A 23,686-nucleotide genomic window follows, 5' to 3' on the forward strand; every position below is an offset into this window, starting at 1 on the left:
AGGTGACCTCCCTATGTGATATATACTAGTGAACATTTAATCCCTATAGGTGACCTCCCTTGTTTCCCTAATTTTTTTTTCTATGGTCCCTAATCGAACTTAAAATTCCTAACTTTTCCTTATACTTGTAGTTTTTGGACTCTGCAGCCATGCAAGGCGAATGTATATGGAGAGACCAGTTACAGTATGAGTGAATTGAGACATCTTTATTAGTTATATACAAACACTTAATCTTAATATGGGATTAATATACGCAAAACAATGGTTGAGGAATTTTATGCTATAATATTATTTTTTGTGTGTTTCTCCAATTAGTTCTTTAGGGTAACAAGATGAATCTAAAGTTGTTGATTTTTGTTTCTGTATTCATTTGTTTTGTGAATTGTGAAACACCCAATATCATCCTATTGTTTGCTGATGATGTATGTAAGTGTATGTACTCTTTGTTTCAGAGTGCTTGTATATATATAGCATGTAGTTTTTATATACAGTGATGTTTATATTAATGCCTTTCTACCAAGCTTTTTTTGCACATAATATTACTAATGTGAATATATAGCATGCAAAGTCCAGGAGTGGATCCAGGATTTTGATAAGGTGGGCACACACTCATCAGGTAGAAACCACTCCACAGTGTGCAAGCACATGCACTCTGTGAAATACAAAGCATGAGCTTTCTAGGGGGTCTTGGCCTCTTGAGTCATGCCCCCCCAGGAAATGTTGAAACTTTAATGTTCTAAGATTGAATTTGGTGGCATTTTTGACTGAAATTTGTTGATAGTTCAAACACTGAAAGTATGAATGTTAATAGTAAGCTACTGAGTTAAAAACCAGAATTAGTGTAAAGGCCTAGGCTGCTCCCTAAGGAAATTTTGAAAAATTAACATTCTGATTATGACTGAAATTTGCTGAGCTCAACGCTAGAAGAAGTATGAATGCTAATAGCAGCTATATATTAGGAATCAGCTAGTACAGTATTAGGTTTCCTCAAGGAAATTTTGAAAAATCAATTGGCAATTTTGATTAAAATTTGTAAATGTTTATGAAAATTCAATGCTGGAAGCATGAATGCTACTGAGCTGGTAGTATATAGCTACAGTATAAACTCTATAAGGAAATTTTGAAAAATTGACTTTTGAGAATGATTTTGGCTAATTTTTAAGTTGAAAAATTTTATTGAATGTTCAAATATTATCAAGCTACAAAACAGAATTAGCATAATGTCCCTGCACAAGCATCACAAAAAATTTTAACATGTAGGCACGTGATGTGCAGCTGCATGATTTTTCATCTCCAGAGAATTTCTATATTCACTAGAGTCATTGTGGATAGAGTCATTAACTCAATTTAGAACAGGTATTTTAGTTGTTAAAATGACAAACAGTGTTTTGTAATTATGTTACACTTAACTGTTTTATTAGAGTAAATGACTGTTCTATTAGAGTATCTCGAGTTTTAAATGTACAGGGTGCTCTAACCCACCTTTCCCCCCTTGTACTATGCCTATATGGGTAACAATTTGCTAGAGACAGCCGGATTTATTGCATTATACATAGTTATGAACTGCATAAAATGTTTGAACTATGTCTAAGGTGCCTAGCTATGTTCAATGAGCAACACTATATAAAAAATTCTGAAGAGGATCCCCTAGTCCCCCTGGATCTGTCCCTGGAAGTATATGTAGATCTATCTAATATCAAGCTACGTACTATAAATATTTGTATGATTTACTTATAAGGCATAACAGTGAAGTTTTTCACTGTGATGTTTGAGATAATTGGAAAATTTAGGATACCAGTGAAAATATAACATTGAAATGCACCTTCTATGATAGAATGCTTAATACTGTAGATCAAGATATTTAAAAAAAAACGGAACACATTGGTGCTGCAAAATGAACACTAAACTTTTTATTGTAAAATATTTTACTTTTTGCATGTGCAATATTTATTTTTATTGTGTCTTTAGCTTGGGTAGGGAGATCTATAGTATGTACAAGTTGAGCTGAATCCTGAAAAACAGCTAAAAATTAAAAGTGGATTTTTTCTCAACAGAGTTAACATTTCAGCCATCCAGATGATTAGTGGTAGCAGCAAAGGTGTCAACAACAGACATGTACAGTTTGGCTCCATTACAAGTTCGGGAAAGGGCTGTAATGGCTTCCCCATAGGAAATGTATTGTTAAAATTTTGATTGGCTGTAAATATTATGTCAAAATGTGTTGTTAAAATTTTGATTGGCTGTAAATATTATGTCTTTTTGTTCAAATATTATGACAAAAAGATCTTGAAGTACTTTTAGTGGGTCAAGCAGTACTACAAATGAGCCAAATTTCAAGATTATGTCCATGAGTTATTAAATGTTTTTGAGGATTCAGCTCATCGTGTACATACTATAGCAATTTATGGTCATCCCACTTCAACAACACCTAATCTAGATAAAATGGCAAAGGAAGGTTTGAGGTTTATGAACTTTTATTTTAGCAACCCAGTATGTAGCCCATCAAGGTGAGATAAATAGTTTAGTTTTCTCTTGAGTCTTCTCCTTTATTTGGTTTTACTATAACTTATGTGTATTAGGACTACATGTGTCTACAGTATATTATCAGTTTGCTATTACTTCAAAAGGTCATCACTGTTGGCAGGAAGATATCCTGTGCGAACTGGAGTATATCCTGGAGTGTTTAATTGTGGTAGTCTTGGAGGTATGTGTAGAAAAAACATGACTTTGAAAGTATTTGAACTGCATACACAAGGGCACAGCTACCATTGAGGCAACCAAGGTAATTACCTCAGAAAAATAAGGAAACTGAGTTTAGAATGATTAGAAAGTTTATCAAAATACTCTAATAAAGCGGTCAGACTGTTTTGTAGGTGTGCTTTGGCTTCTAAAGGCTATACTCTTGATATACATAATTGTACTTTTATGTATCATAATGTGAATCAAGGAAAGCTGTATAGGTTGAGAAACAGTACTAGTGCCCACATACATATATAAGAATGCCTATTTGCCATCATAGACAATTTAATAAATAGTTGGTTAACTATAAAGTAATATAATAATTATATATAGATGCTATTGCATCTTTGCAGAAGTGAAAATGCATTGCTTTTTTTTTGGCATCTGGTCAGGTCTACCATTAAATGAAACAACTATTGCAGCTCAACTGAAGAAAACTGGTTATGGTACCATAAGAGTAGGAAAATGGCATTTGGTATGTGCATTGTGTGTATTTACAGTATGTACATTTAACCCAGAATTATACTGGATATAAAAAATTTAGCAGGAAATATATTTCTGTATGGTATATAAGTATAGTATACTATGGTAGGATCAAGAGACACTATAGTATATATGTTGTTTGACCCTGAAGTTAACATACCACCAACAACAATAATGGGATTTTCATGTACATGTATGCCAAGGCAATTATAGAGAACCTTCCTACTTGATAATATGTATTCTAAGTATGGAAATCACCACTGCCATTCCCAAGGTAAATGCTACTGAAAAATTATGTGTGTTTTTTTGCTTTTTCTGTGTCCAATTTGTGCACTTTACAATTTCATGCAAGAACATCAGAGTAGGTGCGACCAGTGAGGTCAGAGCCTCACCACTTTCTTGCTGAATAAAAAACCATTGAAGCTTGATGAAGCTAAAACTAACATGCAATACTTATAGCATTTATTTAATGGCAGCGATTGACAGAAATAACACTTATCTAACCTGTGCTTCACTCAGAACAGCTTCATGTTGACTTCATCCATATAAAGTGCCTATTATCATTATGTTTAGATTTCAAGATGACTTTGTTGCTCTTTGCGACTCTTTGTAGCAATTTTGGAACATTCCTTACAATTTATCTCTTACTTAATAAACTCAAATAGTAAGGACCTTGTTAGTAGCTATTATAGAGGTGGTACTTTTTAATCAGTGTCCAGTATTAGGTTATTTCAAATAAATTCTTTGTTTCCCATCCTGGACTCAGACATATTTGCATGCAGGCAGGCAGTCCATTTCCATTATTTCATTTTAAGATTGGCAGCTTTTCAAGCCATTATTTTCCTGGCATAACCACATAAAACTATACTTATATATTATTGAACACTTGTAAAGTAGCTAACAGTAGCTCAAAATTGCCTCCTAATAAGATCTCGAAAGTAATTAAAAAAACAATTCCTGGGAGGCATGCTCTCATACCCTGCTAGATAGAGCCTTACCACTTTCACTTTTAATCTAGCGCCCCTGATTTCATGCTATATAGTACGATGTAAATTTAGGCATGCATAAAGAGAGATGACTGCTTTATTAGAGTATCTCAATCTTAAAAGTGAAGGGGCTAAGCCTTTAGAGTGGAGGGGTTTTAGCCTCCATAATCCCTCTTATGTGGGCACTCATGATACTACTATCTAATCCAAAACAGCCAAGCTGTAAAAAAGAGTGCGGCCCCCAAAAAGGCTATGGTGAAAAAAGATGTGAAATCCAAAGTGGTGGACCAAGCGGCACCAAATTCACCTGAATTTTTGTTATGAAAATTTTTACCATTAACCTACCATCACAGCCATTTTTTGGCCGCCACCTTGGATTTCACATCTTTTTTCACCATAGCCTTTTTGGGGGCTGCACACTTTTTTACAGCTCGGCTGTTTTGGATCAGATATCACTTTTTTGTATTTGTATACCCCAAAGCCGGCCTATGGCTGGCTTTGCGGCTTTTTAAACTTATCTTTATTATTTCTCTACCACAGGAAGAAGAAAAAGATTTAATCATAATCATAATCAAGACTTAAAGTTAATTTTTAATACTTTAACTATTTCTGATTTTATCAGTATTTATACAAATTATATCTCTATTACATGCCAATTATTTCCTTCAGGATGACTTATTTGCAGCTGATCTCTCTGTTGGGTGACTTGAAATGTAGCTGAACTCTCTACAGGGTGATTTGGGTGTAGCTGAACTCTCTACAGGATTCTCTCTACAGGGTGACTTGTTTCTAGCTGAATTCTCTATGGGGCTATCTGTTCGTAGTTGAACTGTCTACAGGATGATTTGTTTGTAGCTGAACTCTCTACAAAATGATTTGTTTTTAGCTGATCTCTCTATAGGGTAACTTGTTTGTAGCTGAAATGTTTACAGGATGGTTTCTTTGTAGCTGATCTCTCTACATGGTGACATGTTTCTAGCAGAACTCTCTACAGGGTGATCTGTTCATAGCTGAAATCTCCACTGGGTGACTGAACTCTCTACATGGTGGTTTCTTCGTAGCTGAACTCTCTACAAGTGACTTCTTCTAGCTGATCTCTCTACAGGGTGATCTGTTCATAGCTGAACTCTCTACAGGGTGATTTGTTTGCAACTGAACTCTCTACATGGTTGTTTCTTTGTAGCTGGATTCTCTACAAGGTGACTTCTTCTAGCTGATCTCTCTACAGGTTGATTTGTTTGTAGCTGAACTATCTGCCAGGTGATCCTTCCAGCTGATCTCTCTACAGGATGACTTGTTTCTAGCACTCTCTACAGGGTGACTTGTTTCTAGCTGATCTCTCTAAAGGGTGATTTGTTTGTAGCAAAACTCTCCACAGGGTGATTTGTTTGCAGCTGAACCCTGGTTTCTTTGTATACAAGGTGACTTCTTCTCTTCAGGGTGATTTGTTTGTAGCTAAACTCCCTGCAGTGTGATCTGTTTATAGCTGAACTCTCTATAGGGTGATTTGTTTCTAGCTGAACTCTCTACAGGGTGATCTGTTCATAGCTGAGCTCTATACAGCCGGGGTGATTTGTTTGTACATACCAACATGTTCACTTTTAAAGGCTTGTATATACATAACAATATTAATGGTGATTAATTAACAAGTTAAGGACAACTAGCTTTGCTGTTGATAGTACATAATATATTGTATAAATTTGGGAAATTAGCTAAAGTTTAGTCTCCAGTGGGGATCAACATTTTTGCTGAAAGTTGGTCCTGGAATACTTTTATATAGAAAATAATGGTCCTCAGGAGACACTTTCAATGCCAGAAAAGTTCAGCCATTAAAATTATTCTGGCATTTTTCTTTGTTAGGTAAGGAGTAATAATACAATAGCAACAAACTAGTAGTTTAGATTGTACTAGGGTAGAACAGCAGATACTTTGGTGTTCAGAGTAAAGTTAAATTTCTACCACTACTGTGATTCATAATAAGCTAGGACATAACACATTTGTACACCACATGTACAGATTATAATGCAATCCCAGCTAGGTTTTTAAACTTCATATAGTTTGAATGAGGAAATGTGTAGACATCAGTATGTATAGTGTATAAAAGGATTTTATAATGCAAGGGAATTTAACTATGCAAGTGATCATTTATTTAATTTATTTATTTACTACTGTGTAGGACTCCATCAAGGAGTATAACACACAGATACAAAACAAAATCAAAGTAAATTCAGATGGTTTAACAAAACATCCTTAAAACAGTTTATAGATGGCTGATTGACCACATCTTCTGGCAAAGTGTTCCATAATTTAATAGTGGATGGTAAAAGGAAAATAAGTACGAGTTGATTCTTGCTTGTGGGATTCTGAAACGTTGTGAATGACCTCTGATAACTGATGACATTGATGTTAATGAGATAGATGGAACTTCCATTTGACAATTGATTATCTTATAAAACATGACTAGTTTGCAAAATGTACGTCGTGATTCTAGAGAGGGCCAATTAAGTGATGTGAGCATGTTAGTAACACTACTTCTCCAGGAGTAATTGTTCATTGTATACCTTGCAGCACTACGTTGAATCTTTTCTATGGCACAAATATCAGATTGAAGGTGAGGGGCCCATATAGGTGAAGCATATTCTAGTATGGGTCTGACAAAGGACTTGTAGCAATGAGATCTTACAGAAATTGGACAATGATTGATGTTCCTCCTCAGAAAAGCTAAGGCTGAATTGGCCTTATGACGGATGTTATGAATATGATTTTTCCAAGTAAGATGTTCATCAAATGTTATTCCTAGATATTTTGCCTTGGAGACCTTTTGAATTAGGTGATCAAATAAGTAATAGTTATGTTCAATAATATGATGTTTATTTGAAATTGTAAGATGTACACATTTAGTTGGGTTAAATTCCATTTGCCATCTCCTGGCCCATGCTTGTAAAGTACATAAATCTTGTTGCAGATGCTCAGAGTCATTGGGAAGATGAATGATGTTGTAAATTAAGATATCATCTGCATAAAGTCTAACAGTACACTGGAGATCTTGTGTAATATCATTTATAAATATTAAAAATAATAAGGGTGCCAAAACTGTGCCTTGTGGCACACCGGAAAGTACTGTAGAAGGACAGCTACTTTCTCCATCAATAACAACTGATTGTGTTCTGTCTGTCAGAAAACTTTTGATCCAATCTAGCAAGTGGCCATTTATTCCATAGTGTGATAATTTGTGACAAAGTCTTTCGTGAGGTACCTTATCAAATGCTTTGGAGAAGTCAAGAAACAAAGCATCAATTTGTTCTCCAGAGTTCAATGCTTTAGTAAAATCGTTCACTGCACCCAGTAGTTGAGTTTCACATGATCGCTTGGAACGGAAACCATGCTGATTGTCACATAGAATGCTGTATTTATTGAGATGCATAAAGATAAAGGAGTATATAATATGTTCAAGGGTTTTACAGCAAATGCTGGTTAATGAAACAGGTCAATAGCTACCCGGATCACTTCTAGATCCTTTCTTGTGTATTGGCACTATATTAGCTTTCTTCCATTCATCCGGGACAGTACCTTGTTGAATAGAGGCTTGGAAAATAAGAGTAAAAAGAGGAGCCATGAACATAATACTAGACACGTGCTCTACAAGGGATTATCATGACAGACAAATAGATAAGTGTTCCACTATAGTCAGTACGCGTTCACCTGAGCCCCTGTCAAATTAGTAATATCAAAGAGGTGAACATGTGTTAACTCCCAATTGTTTTGTACTGGAACAAGCATGTTTTTATGTTGTTAACATGTTTGCACGCCTGAATAAAATAAACTAATATCCATTTAGTTCCACATGGGGTACTTTGAGATAATAAGTCACTCGTTACTTGGATACATATACATGAAATTGACAAGGAGAAAACACCCTGACTGCCTGGCAGACTCCTGTAAGCATTTGAGCGTTAATCGGATGGCTGCAGGTTCGAGGCTGCCTAGGTCCAGTCATGGATTTATTCTCCTTTCTCCACCTTTTCAAACACGCTTTCTGTGACAACTATAAACAGGCTGTAGGACACCTGGACAGACCTTCAGCACTTGTACTGTAAAGCTTTAATAAATAAATTAAATAAAAAAATAAATGAATCGTCCATACGAAATGTATGGGATATTTTTAAAGCCTCATAACTCACTTGTTCTTGCCTGTATCAAAGCGCTTTTGATAAACAGTTCTGGCATTTGAAGGGCTTCACAGTGTTACTAAATGTTTGAGCAGCTGGCCTTGTAACAAGAATTATTTACAAGAAATGAGGGCTCAGGTGAACACGAACAGGCTATATAATAGTCAAGGACAATATGACTGCTCTATTAGAATCTCTGACTGTATGTACTACTATTAGAGTGTCTTGGTCTCTAATTTACAATACTGAATTCTCTACATTTAAATCCAGTACTAGTGTTGAGTTGTTAGGGCAACTAGCTACCAGTTCAGTTTCTTCAATGGTATATAGTAGCTATATCACTGACTTTAACTATCACACATATAATATTATAACTATATAGTCCGCTATATCACTGACTTTAACTATCACACATATAATATTATAACTATATAGTCCGCTATATCACTGACTTTAACTATCACACATATAATATTATAACTATATAGTCCTACATATATTTTATCACCTTTGTTCAATTTATTGGCATTCTTTGTTCGATTCATTGGCATTGAGTGTGGAGCCATTATTGGCAATCCTACTGTGGATTAACAATTTTCATGTCAGTGTTTACAAATTGGATGCTGATGCTCCCTACCAAATGTTAGGCTGTTAGCTAACTGTTAGACTCAGAGAGGAATTTTTGGGAAAGAATATGTAAGGACTCTCATGTTTCATAATTATTAATACATGTGCCCACTCAGGCCTATTATAGTCCTGCTCATAGTCGCACATGTCATAGGACTCAATCTCAACCACATTAATTGAAGTTGTACAACATTCTCATCATTTGATCAATGATGGGTTTTATCATTTAGTCCCAGACCAGATCTAGACTGGAGACTAAAATCAGTTTTTGGTCTAGCAGCCTTGCTAGTATAGCCACTCCTGCTGCTGCTGTACTGTATAAAAATGTCAGTGGACTAAAAATTTCAAATGGGTACCACATTAAAATTGCCCAGGATCCAAACGTTTGTACTACAAGAGTCATGAACTGATGTGCATGGCCCAATTTTTTTTTGCAAAATTTAGGCAGACAGAATTTCACGCTTACATTTTTGAGTGAGCAGAGTTTGACCAAAGCCTTCTATATCTGTAGTATCCAAAGAGATGTGTAGAATATTATGGAGAAATCATTCGTGCCTCTCAGATTTCACAATCACAGCTGCAATTTATGTTGGTAACAGCTTCGCAATTCTTTTTACGAGACAGGGATAACAGCAAGAGTAACAAAAACTATTAAACTTATAAGCAACTAAAACTACAATAAGTACTTACAAAACAGAAACTGTAAAACTTAACTAAAGTCTGTGCCATTTTCTGGACGCAGAGCATAGTGCCTGAGAACCATTCTGGCATTAATATAGACTGAACGATGATACTATTGAAACTAACTGTGTAGAATTACTTAAAAACAAAAATTAGCACGAATCATGTAATTAACTGTATTAAATTTGATTGTAACTTTACTGCACATCAGCATTATACCCTTGGAGGGTCCTGCTGATTAAAAATATATTACATAGATTAACTGATAAGCATTGCAGCAGTTGCCTCCTAGCTACCTTTCAAACCATTCTTAATAGTTGAATGATCAGCAATTGTAAACGAAGTGGATAAAGCAAAACCTAACCAAACACCTAACGACTCACAAACCAGAGGAGTAAAATCACCTCCATAGTTGTTAACAGTTTTTAAATAATGGTTATCTTAACCTCCTCACCAGCACCAGCAGCCACCCCAGCCTGAGAAGCAGCAGAGGAAATAAAAGAAAACTACATGAGTGGTGCATCTGACAGAGAAGCCAAAATAAGCTGGACAACCTAAAGGGAAGTCAAGTAAATTTCCCTCCCTAGGATGAGAATGGTCAGAAGAGATGATGTCTTGTACAAAGGACCCCAGTATGGACCTGGAGCAAGGCAGGTGTACAATAGTATAAGCTAACCGGGGGGGGGGGGGGGGGGCTGCAACTCTGACAAATCCTGTACGAGATTTCAAATCTTTGTAATTTGGCAAGATTTGTGGCAAAACTTCAGAGCATTTAAAATCTTAGATAATCAGAATAGTACCATCACATGATACGTAGTATACGGATATGCGCGGAATTCTTTCGTATCTAAGGATGCTGACGTAGTATACGGGATGCTGACATAGCACACGTGATGCTGCAAATACGGACGTATACAGGAAATATTGTTATTGTTGTTATTAGTGCTTTACAGTGACCAGCACTGAAGGTCTGACAGCAACATGTGCTGCAGCCTTAGGATTATCTAACCTAATCTCAAGGACTTAGACTTATAGCTAAAAAGGTGTAACAGAAAAGGGGCCAAAGTAAGGGAAAAAAAATCCCTCCAACCCCAGGATTTGAACTGCAGGTCACCCAATGTCTAGTCGGGGCCACACTCAGTCTCCTCCAGGAGGGATGGATTTTCTTCCTTAAACCTAAAGTATTTATTGTTATTAGTGCTTTATATACATAATTTTACAACAGTTTTCAGAGATTTCATGGGAGTTGCGTACCCCTCGAAGCTATAATGCCGGCAATGGCATCATGGCGCTGGGATACGTGAACAACCAAGAAGATGGTCGCCAAACTGATAAGCAGGTACAAAGAGGTGACAAGGAAAACACAGGAACACCTAACCACACCCTCCAGTGCCAAACTGGTAAAGAGGATAATAATAACAAAGAGCAGCGAAAAAAATTGGACCTCGTGAACCTCGCAAAAAAAATAATTAGAAGTCACAAATACTTGACCCCGTACTTGGCCATAGATAATATATGGGCAAGGTATATATTATCTATGACTTGGCTCATGTCATGTGTGCGATCACATTCAACAATAAATAAGCTGGTGTGCAGGCCAGTGAGTATTGACCTGGCCCATCATGATCAGAAATTTAATCATATACAATCTTCAGTAAACATGTATCTCTATTCATTCCTACCCAGAACTATTCCCCATTGGAACAATCTATGTATCCCAAATCTATCTACCATTGATCTTGAAACATTTAAACAATCAACTGCTCCTACTTTATAACTGTAACTTAGCACTCACTGTAATTTAGTACTCATTGTAATTCTAGCACTTATTGTAACTTACCACTTACTGTAATTTAGCACCAGACCTCTCAACCTGGAAGCAGACCTGGTCGTGAGAAAGCCAGCCACCATCCCCATGCAGCTGTAAAGCCTACCATCTTTGTGATGGGGCTCACGCACATATATTTGTTTTAAAAGGCACAACTAGCTAGCTATGTGAGTGCAATACTGCTGTTTTCCGCAGCTTATAGTATCTCTATGCTATAGTGTAGCCTACTATATGACAACAACCTACTATTTTTGCTCCATTGTCGAATCACGTGATATCGGTCTTTCAACTCACTGGTTCACCAGTGATTCATCGCCTGAAGTCACCTCCCATTTCTTGAGTAATTAGTATCCAGCTGTGGATTCAGTGTTCAGCACAGATTTTCCGCACAAGTACACCTCACAACCGAAATTAAGCAATAAACATTTGTAATAACACAACTGGCAGGATTTCACCTAATACTTCGCCTTTCATGTGTGCTGAGTCTTTTCTCAAAGGATTTCACCTTCAAATAGGGCTCAGTTCATTGAGTTTGACAGCGAAGTGACTCGTGACACATTCAAAAATACGGAAACCGCCAAAATTTCCAGCTCAAAATACAGAGGCGTCCTAATTAACTGATCACGTGATACATGCTACAAGACGTTTTGGGGCATAAATCAAGGAGATTTAGTGTGCCTTAGAAAATTTTATTGAAAATCGTGAGATCAGCAAGCGGTCGTGATATGAAGGCTGAAATCGTGTGTCTCACGACCAAATCGTGAGAGTTGAGAGGTCTGGCTTAGCACTAATTGTAACCTAACACCTATTGTAACTTAGCCTACTTATTGTAACTTAGTACTAATCATTATTGTAACTTAAACTATAGGCACTTATGTTATTGTAACTTATACTAGGCACTTATGTGTACGTAGCTACCGTGTACATTAGGCCCCTATTCGGTGATTATTAGTTTCTCATCCAGCCTTTCTAATTATTATGATGCGGGCGGGAGGGTCACATGATTACCATTATGCCATTATTTTATAGTATTAACACACTGATGTACAGACCTTGTCCAAATTGTATTTCTTGCTACACTGAAACATTTCCTTCTCCAGCTGATTCTACTTTTCGTGATCGCCAACTGTTTCAGTTTCGACAGTCAACTGAAAGCCTGCTTTGATGAAGTCGATAGAGCACGATTGCTACTGGCACTGCAGCAATTTGCTAAAGAAAACAACAGTTCTCCTGGTGATATATAACGAATTGTAGCGTTCATCAACAAAAATTATAACAGTTTGGTATCACGTGTTCTTCTGAGCATGCGCAGAGTAAATAATGGCTTACCATGCGGTAGCTTAAGAAGGATGCGGGCGGTGGATGAGAAACTAATAATCACCAAATAGGGGCCTTAGCGTAAAAACCTTGTCGGGTGTTTGCTAATCATTATACAACCAAGTACTAAGAATTTAGCACATATTTATCGAATCACGTATTGCGGTTGTTGGTGGTATTAAGTATTCATTTAGTAGATGCTGGTGGTATCACCATTAACTATATTTTTTGGCAGGTGGTCAGGTTGTTTAATCACGTGATCAGGTGCACGTGATCCCCTCTCAACGCAGGTCGGTGACAAGCACGTAGCTGCTATTGCGTTTTCGAGCCTTTGTTGTAATCTGTATGGCTCGATGTAGGATTTTTGACCCCTGCAGCTAACTCGAGCCTATCTGGAAGAGAGTTCCATAGCCCAAAGAAAGCCCATAATGGGGTAGCAGGGGGTTCTAAGTGGCTAGTTGGAGTAGTTTACACCTTGTCAAAAATGATCATCTTGGTTTTCCTATCGCCCAGATGAGGTCTTGTCACCTTTGATAAGCACTGTTAAGCGTTAGCACCGTAGGGTTAGCACGTGTGTCTGCCTATTCATGGCTACCTGGCCACCTCTATGTAAACCGTGCCGGCAGCGCAGTTTAGGAGCTGCAAATTGCTATTGGTTGTTGATGCAGGCCGGTATAGAAAGGAATATATTTCAAAACGTTAAGTGAGTGATGTTGTATCAGTGCCATGCCCTGGTCTGGCGAGCAATCAGCTGTCAGACTACCCCAGCTTCATCGATACTTAGCTGCGTGACCCTACAGCCTTTGTTTGATTGAAATTTTATGGTCATAGTTATGACTTATGCTAAAACTGCTTGTTATAGGTGTGTCACCAGCGTGGTGCAAAGTTGGCAGTATCAGTAGCCGTAACTATAGCTTGTTATTAATCTATAATGTACATGTGTATGCAAGTGCATATTAGTGGCTGCATGGCCTGTTGGATTTTAGCACTGTAGTCATGTGATGACCTAACTGATGTGCAGTTGTGCTCTGTCCCCAGCTCACAGTGCAGTCATAGTGAGTAATATTGGCTCACCTATTTGTGCACTCTTGACACAATCATAATTGACGTGTTCCCCGTATCCGGAGAATTGAGGCACAGCTCAGTCTAATGTGTCTATGTGTCACTAATCTGATACTGCTTAGGGCAATCTCACATCTCTATTTATAGTGTAGGTATGTGTGTTAAACATGCCTGGTGTGATTTCAATAAACTAGTGCATGATACCGCTGGCATGTGGTAATGATCAAATACTTTAGTACAACTTTGTCTTGTTGCCTGAAGTAGTGCTACTAGATCTAGACTCACTCGGTTGCTTTGTTCAGTGGTCACCATAGCTGTTATAGTGTGCTGCTTATCTGTCACATCCTGACTAGCTGGATATAGAATATTCTAGTCTGTTTTTTTTTTTGTTTTTTTTTGATTGCTAGGAGTTCTAGTCAAGGTGTTCCCAGCAAGTGAGCTGTACTAGTCACAGCTGGTCATCTTGATTATTGGTTATTGATTTAGCTGATATGCGTGTACTGTACATGTGCTACTGAACATCGCTGCCACATCTAGCTACAGCAAATAATGTAGTCTGGTGCTAATGCTCAAGTTGATGACTGACTATACTGTGCTGGTCACTTAGCAGGTATAGTCATATGCTCTCGGTGTAGCTGAAGTGTGCTTAAACTGTGGCCACAGCTGCTGCAAGTCCTGCCATTTAGTGGTAGTGATTAGCTGATGTGTCACTGTACCATGCTACAAATGTAGCTGTCCTGTCATTCAGTTAAGTGCAGTAACTGATATGCTACTGTATAAGCAACTGAGTAGCCATTTTGTTTACTACCATCGATGTTGTCATGTATAGCTGATACATATCTGTAGTGAACTGTGCTATACCACTGTATAACTGTCAAATATACTGCAAATGACACTGTCAGGTGCTACCGTTATAGCTGATGCAGGAACCAGGCCTTTATGATCAGTGTGGGTGAAGAGGAGTCTTTAGAGCACATGGTTGGACATGCTAAGTATGTAAGATTTTGCAGAGACCAAAGCCCAACCTCATGCGATTGCTATGGCCACTGTGCTGCATTACTGACATAGTTGTCTCACCCACTGTGACTGATACTGAGTGACAGTGATGCAGTCAGGTGAGAAAGCTCATAGCTGCCCTGTGCTGTTACTATCTGTAAGATCTGTCAATGGTGCAGGTACAAATAACGCAACTAATGTGTAGCCACAATCGTGATGTGGTCAGGATTATCTATCCTAGCATGGCTGTTACGTCTGCAACTAATGCGTCAGGTGTTTTCAGTATGCAGTTGAAATTCCTGACACTTCTGCTGTACATTATTCGTAGCAATCTATCTGATGTGTGGATGTAGGATCATGACAAAGCCAGATGTCACATCTACTACAATTGATGCAGTCAGATGTAACAATATACCTGATATATGTGACTGCACAGTGCTACTGACGTAGCTGTCATGTCCACTGAAGCTGCAATTGATGTAGTGAGGGTGTGTGGCTACGCTGGTGATGTTTCTGCTACCTCCATTGTAATTGATATAGTCTGATGCTAACAGTATAGACTGTACAGTGCTACTGGTGTAGCTGTCCTGATCATGATGCAGTCAGGTGATGATATAGCTGATGTGTAGCTGCTGCTGAAGTTTTTACCACCTCCGCTGTGTCCTATGTAACAATATAGCTGATGTGTGGCTGTTGCTACAGTGCATGGTAATAATGTATAGCAGTACTGTGGCTGTCCCATTTTTCATTTTATTTTTTACCACTGATGTAGTCAGAAGCTAACAATATAATGACTGTACGGTGTTGTTGACGCAGCAACTACAGCTGATGCATGCAGTATAGCTGTCATGTAAATGTGTGATGACAGGAAGTCACGTTCCCTGTGATTGATAGTCATGTAGCTGATGTATGATTGTACTGTGATACCAACATAGTTATCACATTAATTTTACTAGAATTGATGTTGCATCATTCATGTTTGAGAGCTACCAATGTAGCCCACGTTTGAGTACTATCGACATAGCTCATGTATGAGTGTTACTGGCGTAGCTCATGTGTGATTGCTACTGACATCACTCATGTTTGAGAGCTGCCAACTTTAGTGCTACTGACATAGCTCATGTATGGCTGCAACTAATGTAGTTCATGTCTGGTGCAGCTCGTGTTTGAGTGCTACCAGCTTACCTCTTTTGAGTGGTACAGACTTACATAGCTCATGTCTGGGAGCTCCTGTCTGGGTACTATCAATACAGCTCATGTCTGAGTGTTACCAATGTAGTTTTGTTTGAGCATCAGCGATGTAGCTCATGTAAGCATGTTTGAGTACTACCAACATGGCTCATGATCATGTCCACATAATGCTAATGATATAGCTCATGTTTGAGTGCTACTGACATAGCCCATGTTTGAGTGTTACATGGGCGTAGATCATGTTTGAGTGCTACCAACACAGCTCATGTCTGAGTGCTACTGATGTAGCTCATGTTACCAGCTTACCTCTTTTGAGTGCTATGTACCAAGTAGCTCATGTCTGAGTGCTACTAATATAGCTCATGTTTGAGTGCTACCAAACATAGCTCATGTCTGAAATTGAGATGTTCGTAGCTCATGTTTGCATGCTACTGATGTAGCTCATGTTTGAGTACTACTGATGTAGCTCATGTTTGAGTTTGAGTGCTACCAACGTAGCTCATGTCTGAGTGTAGTAGCCCGTGTTACCGACTTGTATAATTACCTCTTTTGAGTGCTACTGACATAGCTCCTGTCTGAGTGCTATTGATATAGCTAATGTTTGAGTGCTACTGACTGCTCATGTTTATGTGCTACCAAGATAGCTCATGTCTGATACTGAGTGCTACTGATGTTTGTAGCTCATGTTTGCTTGCTACTGACATAGCTCGTGTTTGAATGCTACCAGCTTACCTCTTTTGAGTGCTACTGACATAGCTCCTGTCTGAGTGCTATTGATATAGCTAATGTTTGAGTGCTACTGACTGCTCATGTTTATGTGCTACCAAGATAGCTCATGTCTGATACTGAGTGCTACTGATGTTTGTAGCTCATGTTTGCTTGCTACTGACATAGCTCGTGTTTGAATGCTACCAGCTTACCTCTTTTGAGTGCTACTGATGTAGCTCATGTTTGAGTGCTACTCACTCTTGAGTGTTTGCAATATAGCTCATGTTTTGAGTGCTACTGATGTAGTTCATGCTTGAGTGCTACCAATATGTTTATGGTAGAGTTCTACTGTTGTAACTCATGTTTGAGTGCTACCGACATAGCTCATGTGTGAAAGCTTTTAACTTACCACATTAATTATGGGTGCTACCGATGTAGCTCGTGTATGGGTGCTACCGATGTAGCTCATGTCTGAGCACTACCAATGTAGCTCATGCCTGAGTGCTACTGACGTATAGTAGTTCATGTTTACGTGCTACCGACATAGCTCGTATTGTGAGATGTAGACTCATGTTTGAGTACCAACTTACCTCATTTGGGTGCTAGCAACATAGCTCATTTCTGGGTGCTATAGCTACTCATGTCTGGCTACTAGTGATGTAGCTCATGTCTGAGTGCAACTGACGGCTCATTTTGGGTGTTACCAACATATTGAGTGCTACCGATGTAACTCGGATTTGGGTACTACCAATGTAGCTCATGATCATGTTTGAGAACTGCTGACATAGCTTGTTTGAGTGCTATACCATCTTAACTCATGTTTCAGTGCTGCTGACATAGCTCATGTGTGAGTGCTACCTATGTAGCTCATGTATGAGTGCTACCAGCGTAGCTTATGCTGTGTGAGTGCTACCGACATAGCTCACGTTGTGAGATGTAGCTCATGTTTGAGTACCAACTTGAGTGCTACCAACATAGCTCATGTCTGGCTACAACTACTGATGTAGCTCATGTCTGGGTGCTACTGACAGCTCATGTCTGGGTGTTACTGACATATTGAGTGCTACTGATGTCACTCAGGTTATTACCGACGTACCTCATGTTTGAATGCTACCGATGTAGTTCATATGTGACTGCTACCAATGTATTTTTCTACAGTTGTGACTCATGTTTGAGTGCTACTGACATAGCTCATGTGTAAATGCTTTTAACTTACCACATTTGAGTGCTACCGATGTAGCTCATGTATGGGTGCTACCGACGTAGCTCATGTCTGGGTATTACCAATGTAGCTTATGTCTGAGTGCTACTGATGTATAGTAGTTCGGTTTGAGTGCTACTGACATAGCACATGTTTAAGTGCTACTGACATAGCTCATACTGTGAGATGTAGCTCATGTTTCAGTACCAACTTACCTCATTAGAGTGCTACCAACATAGCTCATCTCAGGGTGCTATATGTGTCTGGCTACTAGTGATGTAGTTCATGTCTGGGTGTTACTGACATATTAAGTGCTGCTGATATAACTCAGGTTTGGGTACTACCGACATAGCTCATGTTTGCAACATAGCTAGTGTTCGACTGAGTGCTACCAATGTAGCTCATGTTTGAGTGCTACCATTGTAGCTCATGTGTGAGTGCTACCAACATGGCTCACATTGTGAGATGTAGCTCATGTTTGAGTACCAACTTACCTCATTTGAGCGCTACCAACATAGTTCATGTCTGAGTGCTACCTACAGATCGTGTCTGGGTGTTAATAACAAATTGAATGCTACTGACAGCTCAAGTCTAGGTGTTAATGACATATTGAGTGCTACTGATGTAGCTCAGGTTTGAGTACTACTGATGCAGCTCATGTTCGAGTACTATTGACATAGCTCATGTGTGAGTCCTACCGATGTAGCTCATGTGTGAGTGCTGCCAATGTAGCTGATGTTTGAGTGCTACCAACGTAGCTGATGTGAGTGCTACTGACGTAGCTGATGTTTGAGTGCTACCGACGTAGCTGGTGTTTGAGTGCTGCCAATGTAGCTGATGTTTGAGTGCTACTGATGTAGCTGATGTGAGTGCTACTGAAGTAGCTGATGTTTGAGTGCTACCGACGTAGCTGATGTGAGTGCTACTGACGTAGCTGATGTTTGAGTGCTACCAACGTAGCTGGTGTTTGAGTGCTACCGACGTAGCTGATGTTTGAGTGCTACTGATGTAGCTGCCAATCCACCTGTCCCCAACTGAACCAGGCCTAGCTATCATTCCCCTTTTCCCTCCCTCCTAGGGGCTATACTTTAAAATGTGGAATCCAACCAGCTTAATTTGCGGTCAACCAATCCATAAATTTCTTTCAAAAGAAAATTCCAGCAACTTTACCCTAAAAAGGCCAGGTACCCTCTACGCCTACCTCCAGGATGTACTATATTTCACCCCCTTCCTGTGTAAAGGGAGGACAATGAGGGTTAGTGGGGACTTCCGGTGGTAGGTGATAACTAACTCGGCGAGACGATACTGGAGCATCTACCGATAGAATCAGTTGTGATCTGTGTGTGCCACCGCGGCTAGAGCACTATTGATCAAACTAGTGCCGGAAACTTTCTTGAGAATCTTCCTGGTCACATTCTGACGGTTATCACTGTGGTTCGCGGGGTAAAAGTAGAAGTTGATACCCTATTATTCATCACGATATCATTCCGTTTGAGGTTTAAGATTTAAGATTTAAGATTAGGTACTGGGCAGTCAGCTCAGCTGGTTTGCCCAGGGGGTGAAAACCCCAAATGGTACAATCAAATACATACATACATACATGCAATTTGATAATTAATTACAGTAGTGAAGGTTAAGTACGTAAATAAATTCATCCAAATTTCTTGATTCTATTATATTAATTGGCAACTCATTCCAGTCTTTAACAGTTCTAGGATAATAACTATATTTATAGGTGTTGAGGGTTGCTTGTTGGCAGAATGAAATGATTGGGGTGATGTTGCCTGGTACAAAATTGAGTTCTTTGATAATGTGAGGGGATGGAGATCGGTAGTGTATAATTATTTTATAGAATAGTGTTAATCTTGATGACTGACGGCGTTGTTGTAATGTAGGTATACTAAGAGAGGACAATAATGACGTAACACTATTTCTGGAGTAATCTGATAAAATCCATCGAGCAGCTCTTCTTTGCACCTTTTCTAACTTATAAATGTCAGTGTTATAATACGGATCCCAAACTGGGGCGGCATATTCCATAATTGGTCGAACCAATAGAGGTAGAGATGAAATATCATTGCTCTCCGTCTCGCACTTTTACGCACGACGAGTTGAAGTTCGATCACACGAGCCAACAAATGGCGCCTTCTGCGTAACTGGCTGGAGGCGTGCGTGATTCTTTTGTGCTAACCACAGTTAAGCTATTAACCTCCATAATACTAAACGCGGTTAAAATTACGTCATAAATAAATAAATAATAAAAAAAATAATAATAATAAGGGCGAAAACCTGGTGCGATTGTTAATTAGTGGCAAAGTACTGATTTGTTCAGTGTGACTCCGACCATCTCGCTCCGACCGTGCAGGCTGCAGTACGTAGTTACCGCTGATCGTGCACAAGACAGTCACTAAAATGAAGAAACTTCAATGTGTCGGACTTGGTCTACTGCTCGCTCCGTCATTGATTGCATTTGGTGAGTGTGCGGCATGCCACTAGGTATAGCTACCCGCCAACTACGAGCTCACTAATAACGGCGGTAGCTATAATCATAGTGATTGGTTCAAACAAGTAAAATTGGATATAGATTATAGTATTTCTCCGTACGGAGAATATGTCAGTCTCCAGACCCAGGCCACACTAACTAGATATAATTTGCATTCATATCGGCTAGCTACCATTCAAGTAAACGTCCCGGCACCGCGCGCCTGCATCTGGGTGTAGCTACAAACTCAGGCACAAATTCACGTTTGGGATATTTTTGCAACTTAAAGTAGAAACTATACGATTGCATACTTTATGAAGCTTTTTATGGTTGTACTAGAAAAGCTGCCAATCTTATAATGGAAATGGTCTGCATGCAAATATGAGGTGCAGGATGGGAAACAGAATTTATTTGGAGTGGCCTTAGCAATCAACTCGACAATCAACCAGCTTGCTAACAAGTAGGGGGTGGATGGTGAGATGCCCTAATTAAGAAAAAGTAGACTTAGCTTGCTTTCACGGGATGGTCGAGTGAAGGAAAGAGTAAGATGTGTACAGCGTATTCAGCCTCGTTCCAGCATTCCTTTGGTATTTTCTTCTTTTGGTGATCTGAGCAGAAAGATTGCCATTTCTTTATAGTCAGGCTGATTTGTTTGCCATTTCCTATTACAATATGTAAACATATTATCATAGGGAATGGCACATTTACTGTAAACATCTTGTACATTTTGCTGAAAGTATAGAAGAAATGGTATAGCCTCAAGCTCTCAGCCCAGACCACGAAAGACCAAGAGAGTGAACAAGGCAACCCCAACAGAGCAATGAAGGCATTTGGTAGCTTGGTGCATTTGGGTGAAAAACCCTTACATAAAAAATGCACCTTGTTACTGACCCCTAAAGCTCTTTCCATCTACATCAGCTCTGGCATCATGACAGTAGCTGGTGTAACAATTTCAGAAGATAGTGGCTGCAGCGGTGGCTCGGTGAGGACATCATGACAGACTTTCTGCACCCAGCTAGCAGTTAGGTCACAAAACTACTTGTGCCACGTGGTACATTTAGCTAACACCAGCAGATGCACTACACTTAGCCTGCTCACCTGGCATAGTGGCTCACGCGGTATGATTGAGGCGGAGCCAGTTAGTACAGTAAGCAATACATTAGCTCCATTAAAAGTCTCGCAATGCTGTCACAGTGTCATCACACATACTGGGAATCATATTTTGTTGTGCTATGACATTTACTACACAATATCTTATAGCTACTATTTTCACATTATGATGTTACAGCTTTGCTAATGCAATGTGTATATATGTGCATGTATTGATGTTTTTACAGTGAGAGGTTATGAATCTGATGGTGCATTTGTATGTGATGACAAGAGCAAGTAAGTGGATGTTTATAAAAATTTACTGTAGTAGTCTAATTGTTTAAATGATGCATTGGGTCTGGTATTAAATAGATCTTTAATGTTAAAATTCTGCTACCCTGGATTATATAGCCTTCTCACAGGTCCCCATAGCTAGTGGGGGTCGCACTTACAATTACAAAACAAAACTGGAAAGATATGTATATGGTAGTTAAATCCCAGCTGCATTAGTTTAACCTTGGCAGACAGAAGTCTGAAAGACTATATATTAACATTCAAAGCACCTATATATCCTAAAGGTCAAGCACAGCAAACACCATACATGACATGACCTACATGTTTATGATGATGCATTGTTTATAAACTTATGTGGGATAGAAACCAGTCAAATCCCATTGCATGTGTATACCTAGTTATCACACCTAGTTATCACACCTTGGCCTTGGTTTTGCCACACCTTGGGTCGATAAAACTATGTGCCTATACTTTTAATGTGTCCAATGTAGTTTATGAATAGTCTAAGTAATAAAACATGTCTATAGTTAGTAGGGACTGATAGCTAAAGTTTGAGTTAACAACTGCAAAATCAAAATAAGTTTAAATTTTGTCTGAAACATTCTGATGATTTGGTAGGTACTGCCAAAGTCCATAAGTGTGATTCAGAATTTACTATGCCATACAGGGTTTCAATAGTATTACAGCATAAAAACTAAAATTAAAATATCATTTATGGTCCTTCAACATTAATATTACCCATCATGTATATTGTGTCAAGGAGTTGTATCATCACTTATTATCTATGGTTGTATACTCTACCATTATAAAGGTATTTGTCACAGTGTTTATTACATATGTACATTAACCAGATTAGGTGCACAACATGGTATCAAGAGTTAATAATTCTATTTGTCTATTGTACTCACAGGGACATCATGGTACCAGTGGTCTATTTAGTGTGTTTATGTTTTTGCTAGTCATAATTGGCTTCATACATATCTATCCATACATCCTAATTAAATTTGATGTATTAAGGAGCCAGTTAGATATTATTAAGCTTGTGTACAAGCTGCTATATTGTTGAATAAAGTTACAGATAAACACCATCATCACAAACTGTCATATCATCACTAACAGAATTAATTTCATTAACTCATATCAGTATGCTGTATTTGAATGTTATCCATCTTCTAATTGTGTTGCAATAAGCTGTAGTATGTGATAAAAATGAATTTTTACAAACAATACTGGTATTTGGTAAGTAGTGAAGACTTGTTAAGTTAAACTTCACAAAATTGTAATAGTTTAGTACAAACCAGTACATTAACAAACCTTCTCCCCACACATGCAGTGATGTAATATGGTTTTGCATTTAGATAACTAGGCTTTCCTTTTTACTTATTTACACTCCAGTAGTTCAACAATATTTTGTACTGTAATACTCTTTCTCATTAAACCTAGAACTTTTATTTAGAGACTAGGTGAGATGGATAGTTGGTAGTAATGGCTCAACAGTTACAGCTAAGGTGTTAGATCCTGATTGGCTTTCTATCAAAAACTTTATACATTATTGTGTACATTATTTTATTCTGAGTGACTACTACACCATTGTTACATGTGTTCGGCATTCACATTATAAGCCAATGACTTGTCACGATGCATGGTTAGTCTATCTACAGGACCATAAACTAATTCTATAAAACAGCTTACCTTGTAGGCACTAAATACAATATTAATCTCTTTTGTAAATGATAATTGTAGCACTTCAAATAATTACTTGATTTGCAGCAAAGTTGGTACCTAGATTTGCTTCTTTATACCTCTCCCCATCATTGTGCCAAACTTTAAATT

At 38.4% G+C, this 23,686-nt stretch overlaps 1 protein-coding gene and 1 long non-coding RNA gene across 2 annotated transcripts in view; both read left to right on the plus strand.

Moving 5' to 3' along the window:
• Positions 1 to 377: 377 nt before the first annotated feature.
• LOC136262016 (uncharacterized) lies at positions 378 to 3,212 on the plus strand. The gene is made up of 3 exons (XR_010704073.1): positions 378 to 426; positions 2,628 to 2,704; positions 3,132 to 3,212. It is a non-coding gene; the product is annotated as an uncharacterized lncRNA (long non-coding RNA).
• Positions 3,213 to 20,279: 17,067 nt separating this feature from the next.
• The window catches only part of LOC136261995 (uncharacterized), a 52,131-nt gene continuing 48,724 nt past the window's right edge, over positions 20,280 to 23,686 (plus strand). The window contains exons 1-2 of the mRNA XM_066056112.1: positions 20,280 to 20,461; positions 21,808 to 21,856. Of these exons, the coding sequence (XP_065912184.1) occupies positions 20,401 to 20,461; positions 21,808 to 21,856 (110 nt within the window). The 5' untranslated portion in view covers positions 20,280 to 20,400. The remainder of the gene's footprint in view (positions 20,462 to 21,807; positions 21,857 to 23,686) is intronic.

The sequence above is a fragment of the Dysidea avara genome, chromosome 7, assembly GCF_963678975.1.
Source record: "Dysidea avara chromosome 7, odDysAvar1.4, whole genome shotgun sequence".
NCBI classification, from domain to species: Eukaryota; Metazoa; Porifera; class Demospongiae; order Dictyoceratida; family Dysideidae; genus Dysidea; species Dysidea avara.